The sequence below is a fragment of the Saccostrea echinata genome, unplaced genomic scaffold (assembly GCF_033153115.1).
Source record: "Saccostrea echinata isolate AGI-Se365-2 ecotype Australia unplaced genomic scaffold, CSIRO_AGI_Sech_v1 ptg000034l, whole genome shotgun sequence".
NCBI lineage: Eukaryota > Metazoa > Mollusca > Bivalvia > Ostreida > Ostreidae > Saccostrea > Saccostrea echinata.
Window position 1 is genome coordinate 1,051,065 of NW_026889783.1, and position 11,369 is coordinate 1,062,433.

Below are 11,369 nucleotides of genomic sequence, written 5' to 3' on the forward strand. Positions count from 1 at the left end.
AGCTTTTCCCTCGGAATCTACAGAGTAGGATTTCTCCCGAGGGGAAAACTCACAACAGAGCCAATTTCTTTCTTTCTCAGAGTAGGATTTCTCTCTTTTATCAATGCTTAAATCATATCGAAATTTTTTTTACTAAAAAAGTTTATATGAAAGGCAACTGATTTTTTAATGGAAATATGAGTATTTTCTACTCCAGAATTGTCAAAAATTTAAATTGAATCTCAACCAAGAATTTTGACTCATAGGAAATTGTAAAATTAGTCACTCAAAAATCGTAAGACTCGATGTCTCAATTCACTTTCTCAGCGCCCGTTTGTTCACGAACTTTAAAATGTATACCAGGAACACCTTAATTGATTTGATAAGTTGTTTGTCCTCGAAAAGGCCCAATATTTTATTTAAGGTTTGACCCTTTTTTACAAAGAGTGTGTGAGAAAATTCTAATATTTATGTTATTAAAGGTTCCACGTACTATTTTGTGAGTAATTGAATCAAGTTCTTCAAAGGGAAAAAAGAAAAAAAAACCAAAACTAAAAACAAACAATACAAGAAACACTGCTTTTCCAAGCCAAAGAATAAGAATGTCTCATCGACCCAAGCGGTGTTTTATTGGATTTGAAAGCAGACAGCAAATACTCTCTTCAAGTTTTGCAAAATTTCAAATTTTTAGAAATAAATGACTCATTATAAGTTCCATGGCAACTGCTGCTATTTTGGGTATTTAAACACCAGAAACTTAGACACATATATATCAATAATATGTAAATGTAGTTTGAAATACAATTAAGATTAAAATACAATGAAATACAATTGAAACAAGAGGCCCAAGGGCCTTAACGGTCACCTGAGTACAATACAACAATTTAGAGGATCCATAAACTGAAAAATGAAGCTTTGTTGCCCAAAAGCAAGAAAAATAGTATGATTAGCATCAACAAAATAATTGGTCTAGTATCTATCTGCCTATCTGACTTTCCAAGTCATTAAATCTATGAAAGTACATTTTCATTATACAATAAATTATCTTGCATAATTCTCTTATTCTATTAAGCTTTCAAATACATTATTTACATTGATTAATTATCAAAGGTGAATGGCAAAGGGGAATAACTTTGCTCAGCAGAATACAAGTTAATAGAGCCCTGGCCAGGACTAGAACACTTGACTAAATGGTCCAGGTGTTCAAAAATCTGGTAAAAATACCCTTGCATATTAAAACTTTTACTCTGTTTGCCTTGAACATCCCCAGAAGCATAGAAGATTTTCAAAGAAATGCATTTTCACCATAAAATTAAATAAATAAAGCCCCATCCTTACCCAGAACATCTGACCCATTGGCCACGAACTCACAATTCTGGAAGAAGCACCCTTTCTCATTATAACTATACACTTGTTTCTTTACTTTATAACCAGTAGTAGAAAAAATATTTTGAAAGAAATTATGCATTTTCACTATATATAATCAATAGAGCTCTTTCCCCCTCACCAGAACCCCTGACCCAAAGGCCATGAGGCATTCTTCCTTTTCATAACCATGCACTTCCTTTGTTTGAAAAATACCCAGGCGCACACAAGATTTTGAAAGAATTCATGCCAATTCCCTATCTAATCAATAAAGCCCCGCCCTAACACCAGAACCCCTGACCCTGGGGCCATGAAATTCACAATTTTGGAAGAGGCACTCTTTCTCATCATAACTAAGTACTAAATTAGTTCATTTAATAACCAGGAGCAGATAAGAAGATTTTCAAAGAATTAATGCATTTTAACAATATAATCAATAGAGACCCGCCCTAACACCAGAACCCCTGACCCTGGGGCCATGAAATTCACAATTTTGGAAGAGGCACTCTTGCTCATCATAACTATGTACTAAATTAGTTCATTTAATACCCAGGAGCAGATAAGAAGATTTTCAAAGAATTAATGCATTTTAACTATTGTATATAATCAATAAAGCCCTGCCCTAACACCAGAACCCCTGACCCTGGGGCCATGAAATTCACAATTTTGGAAGAGGCACTCTTGCTCATCATAAATATGTACTAAGTTACTTTATTTAATACCCAGGAGCAGAGAAGAAGATTTTCAAAGAATTAATACATTTTCACTATATACTCAATAGAGCCCTGCCCTAACACCAGAACCCCTGACCCAGGGGCCATGAAATTCACAATTTTGAAAGAGGCACTCTTGCTCATCATAACTATATACTTAGTAAATTTATTTAATACCCAGGAGCAGAGAAGAAGATTTTCAAAGAATTAATGCATTTTCTCTATATAATCAATAGAGCCCCGCCCTAACACCAGAACCCCTGATCCTGGGGCCATGAATTTCACAATTTTGAAAGAGGCACTCTTGTTCTTCATAACTATGTACTTAGTTACTTTATTTAATACCCAGGAGCAGAGAAGAAGATTTTCAAAGAAATAATGCACTTTCCCTATATGATCTATATAGCCCCACCCTAGCACCAGAACCCCTGACCCTGGGGCCATGAATTTCACAATTTTGGTAGAGGACTCAATGCTTATTACAATGATGCCAACAGTTTGACTGCTTGATGTCCAGGAGTAAAGAAGAAGATTTTTAAAGATTGCATTATTTTTGGTGGTTTTAGCCCCACCCCTCAGGCCCCAGGGGGGCAGGGACCATGGAATTCACAATTTTTGTTCCCCTTCACCCATAGGTGCTATATGCCAAATTTGGTTGAAATTGGTTAAGCGGTTTCAGAGAAGAAGCTAAAAATGTTCAAATGTTAACACACGACGCACACCGCACGACGCACGACGCACGCCGACGGACGAGAACGGATAGCAATAGGTCACCTGAGTGACTCAGGTGACCTAAAAATCATCTAAAGTAAAATTCCTTTTTGTTTCCATGGATACAGCTAAAAAATTGTTCAACCGATTACTACCAATTTTTTCAGAAACCATTTTGACCAGATGAAAAGAATGAGATTTTAATGCTTCAAAAGAACTGGTTGGACAGTTACTGAGAAAAATGATAATTAAAATTTTAATTTTTCATACTTAATGTGTTTCAATGGAACTGGTCGCCATTTGAAGAAGAGACACTTGTAATAATGTGTCCCTCCTAATACATAAGTACAGCCATAATATTTTATTTGGGGGATTGGCTCTGGGGGAAATCGCACTCTATAACTATAAAGCAGAGTAGGATTTCCCCCGGAGAATTGAATCTGATGTGGGATTTTAGTCGGGGGAAATCCTACTCTAGTCATTTTTCAGTGGGGAAAATCCTACTCTAGAGCCAGTTTTCCTGGGGGAAATCCTACTCTAGAGCCAGTTTTCCGGGGAAAAAGCCTACTCTAGAGCCAGTTTTCTGGGGGAAAAGATTTTAGGGGGGAAAGTCTACTAATCATTATGATCAAAAAGTCTAGTTGTGCATTCAACATTTGGAATTTTCAAAATGGCGATATGTTCCATTGAAACATACGAGGTATGAAAATTGAAAATTTTAAATCTTTATTTTTTTTTCAGTAATTGCACAACCAATTCTTTTGGAGCATTGAAGTCTTATTCTTTTCATCTGGTCAAACTAGCTTCTTGCAAATAGATAAATAAATAAAATATTATGATACAATGAATTTTAACTGTAGCCATGGAAACAAAAAGGAGGAATTTTCTTTTGAATGGATTCTTTTTTCTTCATAAATATGTTCAAATACCCAAAATAGCCGCCCTTGCCATGGAAGTAAAAATGGTTTAATTTCTAAAAATTTGAAATTTTTACATCCAATTTTACACCGCTGGGGTGAAGGGGGCATATTTATGCTACGACTTACAAAAATCAGTGTTTTTTTGGGGGGGGTATTCTTTTGTTTTTTGGTTTTGACTCCCCCCCCCCCTTTATCTCTTGAAGAACTACTCGTTTCAAATACTCACAAAATGGTATGTTGAACCTGTCAATAATATAAATTTTAGATTTTTTTTCACTCACTCTTTATATAAAAGACCGATCTATGCTTAAAATACTAGGCCGGTAGAGGACAAACAAATTAAACTTAAATCTCTGATGGTGGCCTAATATACATTTTAAAATTCGTGAACAAACGTGTACCGCTGCCCCAAGAGTGTGATGAGACATCGAGTATTACGATTTTTTGAGTGACTAATTTCCTATGTTTCCTATATTTTCAGATTTCATACTAAATTTGAACCATTCTTGAGTCAAAAACACTCATATTTCCATTAAAAAGTTTTCATATAAACGTTTGTAGCCAATATATTGTCAATATGATTTTAGCATTACTAAGATAGGGTAAATCGTACTCTGCGAAAGAAAGGGGGGATTAAATCTAGTGTAAGATTTCCCCCGGAAAGGGGGGTCTCACTCTAGAGTACAGATTCCGGGGGGAAAGCTGGCTATGGAGGAAATCCTACTCTTCAACACCGGTAAGCCATGTACAGTTGGTAACCTTGTTATTTGCTTCCTAGCTTCGCCTAAAACCAAAAACTCTAGGCTCGTAAAGATTTATCAGCTTTTTACTTTACTGTATTGAGGCATTAATCTTCAGTGAGTAGCACCCAATGCGTTTGCCAGATAAAACATCAGTATTTATGAAAGTACCATAAACTAATGCTTTGACAACTAACTTAAAAAAATATTAAACAATCTACGAAGGAATTTGTAGTAAGTTGCATTTGCTTGCTTGGACAAGAGTTTAACGTCCCAGCAAGAATACGTCACTCACAATTAGTCATAATTAGACGTGGCCCAGAGTACTTACTGTCATTTTCTGGGTTAGACCTATATTATACTGTATTCACGGAAATTTTTGCACCTTTTATTTTTGCCCCTTTCGCCCTCTTCGCAAGAGAGCGAATTTAAAACGGGGCGAATTCGAAGAAATCAGCATTATCTCTTAAACACAACTCTGTCAATGAAAACAGAGTATTATTTTGTTTCGTTTATCTATTTATTCATTACCTACACAGTTCAGTTCACATCTTCCTAGGGAACAACCAAATAATTTTGTTGCTGAAAAATTGGTATTTTTCAATGGAAATGTTATTTGCTAAATAACTACAATAAAGTAGTCTGAATATTATAAATTTGAATAAATTTTCTTAATTCTTCATTAATCATTATATATACATTGATTTTTCAATTCTATCGACATTTTCCAAAAGAAAACTAAACAATGGCGTCCGAGTTCGTGGCTCGCGGTATTATCAAGAATTCTTCCGTTTTATTATAACTGAACAACATTATTGAATTAAGATAGCCCATTATCCACACGAGGACCAAAGTCAACGTTTATACAGGTGATAGGCGACACAAAATTTCAGCCTGATGTGTTGTAATTAAAGAACAACGATTTACTTAACATTGCCCAGATTCCTCTGAAGAATATTATTAACTGAATAAATATTTGTACATCCAGGCTTTATTGTGTCATGAATGATACACTACAAATGTAACACTAACAAGTTTGGGAGTTAAACACTACTCCCCTATTGTGAAATTAATTTGCTCTCGCAGTTATCTAATTAAAAAACATTTTAATAAATTATTTAATTTTTTTCTTCAAAAATATACCAAGTTTCTCTACAAGTAACAGTAGACGTATGTGACTTTACAGGTACATTACTTTCAACATTTTAAATGCAGAACAGTTCATGTTTTTTTTCTTCGCAAAAATCATATCTTATACAGATATTTTATCTCTGCCTTTAAAAAAATTGAAAAAAATGAACTTAAAAAAAAGTATCACAATAATGGTAATAAAAATAGATTAAAGAAGCATGCATTTGGATCAGCTATCCACCCTCTTCCCATATAGAGCATCAAGATCGGTGAGAGTTTACATGTTCATGCAAGTCATTTTTATTAAATTTAATGCAATGTATGATGGTAATTAATCTACTGTAATAAATTAATTTTACAACATTTGCAATGAAATTACAGGTATTGATTTTCGCAAGGATCCGAAGACATCCTGAACAACAGAGAGAGAGAGAGAGAGAGAGAGAGAGAGAGAGAGAGAGAGAGAGAGAGAAAGAGAAGGGGGTTTAAAATTATAAATCTGTTTCACGGTTTGCTCAAGCACATTTTGAAATATATGAAATATGTATGTCTCCAGATTTTCAAATGATTTAATATTTTTACGATACATATAATGGTAGGTCATATAATGTTCCACCAAGGATTAAGTAAATTAAATCCAAAGAAATACACACGTGTATCTTATATTTCTAATAAATTTGTCTCCAGCTGATTGCTATTATTTTAACACCCAGCAAAAATTTCATAATCACATGTCATCACAAAAGAATTATTTGATTTAAGAACAATTGCAAGTTTTAGAAATCTGAGGTAACCAGGAAAGAAATATGAGCAAGTATCGATGATATTCTCGGTAAAATCATACGAGACGAATCATATGAAATTAAAAAGTGATACTCCAATTCTTAGTTTCAGGTCCAAACGAGTTAAGGTACCTATAACTAAAAATATTTTAAATTCGAGCTTGTAATTTGTCACACAATTGGACTAAAGAAATAATTTATCGTGGATAAAGATATTTTGTCTCGAACGTAATGATGTAGATTAAGATACTGTGTATCTCACTGAGTAGATTATGTAAAAAAAAGAAGTGCAATAATTGTCAATTTGTCGACCATATTTTATCAGTATAAGAAAACCGAACTGACGTATCATTTGGTCATGAATTTATATTATCAGCGAAGGCAGTGTTCAGCATCATTCGAATAAAATACTGGGGTGTCTGAAGAAACAAAAAAAAAAAATAAATAAATAAAGATGGCAGTGTGAAATGTTTCGTGATGATACAAACCTGTGAGTAGATCACATATCTTCCATAGTCCCCAATACTGGTAGTAATAATAGTAGGTAGTCCAGGGGTCGCTCAGTGATTCTCGACTACTGTAGATGGTAAGCTCAGAATTTGAGGTTGCCACAGAAACTTGCAAGTAAGAATTGTTAACGGCATTTAAAGAAAAATCTGCCTCCTCCCAAGAATCTACAGAGATCACTAAAACCATAAAGAGGCTCCCTACCAGCCCCACAAGGGCAGTAGATGCCTCGAGGATGGCGTAAGGCGCGGGCATTCGGACCGGGGCCTCTCACGACTGGTCCTATACGACACAGGTGTCAGGCGGTCTCAATCTCGCCTGCTACTCACGTCACATCTGTGTTATAAGGACAAACACTGAGGACGTCTTGTGTATCCCGCCTTTGAATCTGACGTCTTCCTCTACAGTCCACGTTCGATGTATCGAGCGGTTCGGTCACAGGTTATGTCTCCCGTGTCTAGTGTCAACAGAGAAGTACCTGACGAAATGTTTGGTTAGTATTCACGCTTCAATATAGTCCTGTATGGTACTTACATCATCAGCCGCAGGAACTTAAACAAAAAGCTTCCCTCTGTTATTATTTTTTCATCTAGATCTCCTTTACATTCGTTTGATCTTAACTATTTCATATAAAATATATACACAGTTATAAAATACTATCACTAACAAAACGCATTTTTCAATAGATTATTCCTTTTGGTTGGTATGTAACAATGATAAATTAAATTAGACATTTTTAAAAGTAGGAAAGGTAATCTCTAAGAACTGATTTTATGGGAGTTTCTTAAATCAATATTTTTTAATTATCAATACTTATTGACTTGTAGAATCTTGTAGGAAGAAACGTGGAAAAAAAAATTTCCAAGTGAATAAGCTACGCCTTTGATCAGCTTTATTTAAATAGTATTCCGAGAAACGCAAACGTTCTCTATAAGGAATTCCGTTTGATTTTCTACATCATTCAAGAAGTTTTTAACCACTGGAAGTCAAAGAAAGGGGGTATCGTGAACTTCATGTGAATATTTGGGAAGAAGATGATTGATAAAGAAGAACAAATAATATGATTTGACTACATGATGCAGTCATCTCTTTATCTAAACAAATCCCACCAAAATGAACGATCAGTTGATGAAGTATTGTAATCAAGATATTTCTGTGGAAATATGAGCGAACACTCGTACACTTCATTGGCAAAGGAAGATTTGATATATGAAAAGATTATAAGACAATGGAACTTCGGTATTGACTTGAGCTTTGTCATTAAGCCGCGATAAAGGAACATTCAAGGAACATGTGGAGAACTATTGATTGTAAGCAGCTTATGCTTCTTTTCGTCAAATGAATCTCATCAAATATATCGAATAAAGACAAATTTTCTTCATTTTTTATATTATTTTCCGGAACTGGCGATGGAATCAAATGTAACAGGTTTTCATTATCAATAACGTGCTGCAATCTTAAAAGTGCAATCTGAAATATTCAATACATAGTTTTTTGACGAGTTTTTTTTTTTCATCTAGCAGTGTAAATGTTATTTACATTTAGATGACTTATTGATGTAAGAATAACTTTAGAGAAAAGCCCCTCCGGAATAAAAGAATCCAGTGTGTATATATTTTCATCAGTGGGTACAGCTGCTTACACAGTAATAACTGGCCAAATATTTGTTTATCTATCCAAAAGAATACATACAATATAAATGAATATTTACTTTTGACATAACTCTCCCAATTCGGTGTTTGTTTAAAATAATTTTTATTTAATAGTAAAACAGCAAGTGCACATTTCCCACATGTATAATTCAAGCTTAATGCCTACATACAAGTTGTCGGAATTCAGAGACAGCCAAATTCTCTTGTTTTATGGACCAGAAAACGGTGCCTAGAAAGGAAACACCGTATCATACTATAAAGCTGTGGAAAAAAATGTCATTCTCGGAAAGTCTTGTCATCTTAATAGAAACTGACGCACGCTCTTCTTTAATTAATTAAATGTAATGATCTAAAACAAAAATTCCGATAGACAGCGCGGCGGACCCTATATATTTACACAGCTAAATGAATGCCAGCGTAGTCTGCTTTATATAACGGTCACCAAGGGAGTGAGTGTCAATAGCATCTGCCACGCTATTGGCCCTCTCCTCATGGACCACGTGCCAGGCGCATAAAATTCACTGCTTTCTCTCCCTTTTATACCTGCCCCTGACAAAATTTATGCTTCCCCGGGGAGCTATTTAGCCAACAGTAGCCGTGATCCTAGCCCAAACATGAAGGGTCTTCCGCGGTTTACTAAAGTCGTATTAGCGAGTCTTGTTGAACGGTGAGTACACGTTGTTTGTGTTGTTCTGAGTTATGAGAAATATTTTGTTGACCCCCGTGTCTTTCAGTAGATTTACTATTCTGATTTCCATATTTATTTCATTATCGTTTAACAGTCCTTAAAAGCGTTGTTTAAATCACTGAATAAGTTTGTTAGATTTTTTTTGTTATAGATATTTTTGGTAATTTCTTCCTGGCATCGATAGCACACTTATGAAACATCTCCAGTTACGAGCTTAGCTATCGCAATTAAACAAACTCATGCAACAGCATAGGGAATGTCAAATAACATCAGAAATAGAAGTCATCTATTACATGGCTTAAATTCTCCATTAAGTGAAGTAGGAATTTAACAATAATGTTGAATTTGCAGTATTGTTTCATAACGTTTGAGTCTTAGCTTATGGTTATTCGGAAGGCATTAAATGATATTTTGGAGTCTTTTAAATGTAAATCATGTTTTACAGTGTACAAAATCTTGATATATTTTTTTATAAGTTTGCTGATAAATTTGTGCTGATTGTAAATAGAAAATTTAACAAGCACCAAAACATTATGCGTTACTTTATTACACTGTATCACAGACACGTGTGTTTGAAGCTTTTTAAACCTAACGGCTTGTAATGCATCAACAGATTTGCAAATCCAATACATTGTACATTGAAATTGATTTAAAGCTTTGCATATTTACTTGTGGAAAGCAAGTTATTCTCGGGACATTCTTTGAAATATTATATTAATATCTCCCTTTCCTTGTATCAGTGTTCATCTTGATGCCTGCTTCTGCTTCCTTTTCTTTGAGACAAAGAAAACCTTCCTCTTGTTTGCCCAAAGACCATCTTTAACATTTAGTTTACCCCAGTGTCACCCTGTCCATTATTCCTTGTCTTCTTATATACATCTTCGGAAATAAGAGATGGTTATCCTAATGTTACAAGATCCTAGAGAACTTTCTGTTATAAAATTTTCGACTACGGACAAAATTAAGCCTTGTTTTTCGTACTTTAATCTACATTACCAGCACAACGGCATCTTAGAGAGTTGATTTTCTAAAAATCCTGGAATGAGAACCTTTCCTAAACATGTCCCAATAACTGGGTGTATAATCAGACAATGTATCGAGATTATCAGGAAAGAAAGCAAAATCACATGTTGACTGAATGATGAGATTCTTTACATCCTGAGCGACTCTCCTTTAATATCAGAAAAAGGACTTTCTTTGTTGTACATTCTAGTGTTATTTTTTCTTCAGCAATAAATTGAGGATATTTGTCCAGAAGGAAAATAACAAGGAGATTAAATGTTATTTAACAGAGTTAAAATGAATACGCAGATAAAAATTTATAAAATGGCTTCAGACAAAGTGACAGGGGTCATGTCTTCAACAAATCTGTATCTACTCTGCATGGGAATGAGAATTTCCCTATATTAGTAAATCCCCATGTAAATGTTTCAAATCCTACTTTTACTCAACAAAAGAATCTGTAAAGCTTGGAATAAAAAAATATTCGTAATGTTATTGTTCGGAAGACTTTTTTTGAACATCATTTTCCTTATCTCTTGCTATCTAAACTATTAATTCATGCTATGGTTTACCCTAACCCTGAAGACCGTGAATGGAACAATCTCTGAATCTACATGTCATGTGAAAATTTCCAAACTTTTTAAATACTCATATCCCTACTTCTATGTATGAAACCTTTAAAAAAATGTTTCATCTATTTCTATGTAAGACAGTAAATCCATACAGTTTTTAACTGTATATCTATTATAGAATCATGACCTTTTATTCGAACAAAAACCTTTTATTTGAACAAAATTGAGTTCCTTTCACTCAAGCATGCTTTTAAAGGTCAATTTAATAAAAGGCTTAAGTGAGCTCTTTTTTTGAAATGTGTCTGGCGTCTGTATCTCTGACTGTTTGGCGTGTGTTGTCTGTTAACTTTTCACTATTTCTACTTCTTCTCCAGAACCACTGAGCCACTTTCAAGCAACTTACCATAAAGAATCTTTGGATGAAGGGGATTCAGATTTGTCAATTGAAAGGCAACGCCTTTTCAGGGGGATATATAAGTGATTAACAAATAGTGAAAATGTGTTGGAATTAGTGAAAATCCTTCTCAAATAGATATGGAAATAGATAAGAATGAATGTAGGAAAATATCTTTTAAATCTTGTTTTCGAGAATAGCATGACAATGATA

The 11,369-nt window shown here is 34.3% G+C and overlaps 1 protein-coding gene across 1 annotated transcript in view; it reads right to left on the reverse strand.

The window, feature by feature from the left end:
- LOC133199344 (uncharacterized) overlaps nucleotides 1–7,174 on the reverse strand; it is a 29,252-nt gene extending 22,078 nt beyond the window's left edge. Inside the window, exon 1 of the mRNA XM_061335151.1 lies at nucleotides 6,830–7,174. Within this exon, the coding sequence (XP_061191135.1) occupies nucleotides 6,830–7,103 (274 nt within the window). The 5' untranslated portion in view covers nucleotides 7,104–7,174. The remainder of the gene's footprint in view (nucleotides 1–6,829) is intronic.
- Nucleotides 7,175–11,369: the final 4,195 nt, after the last annotated feature.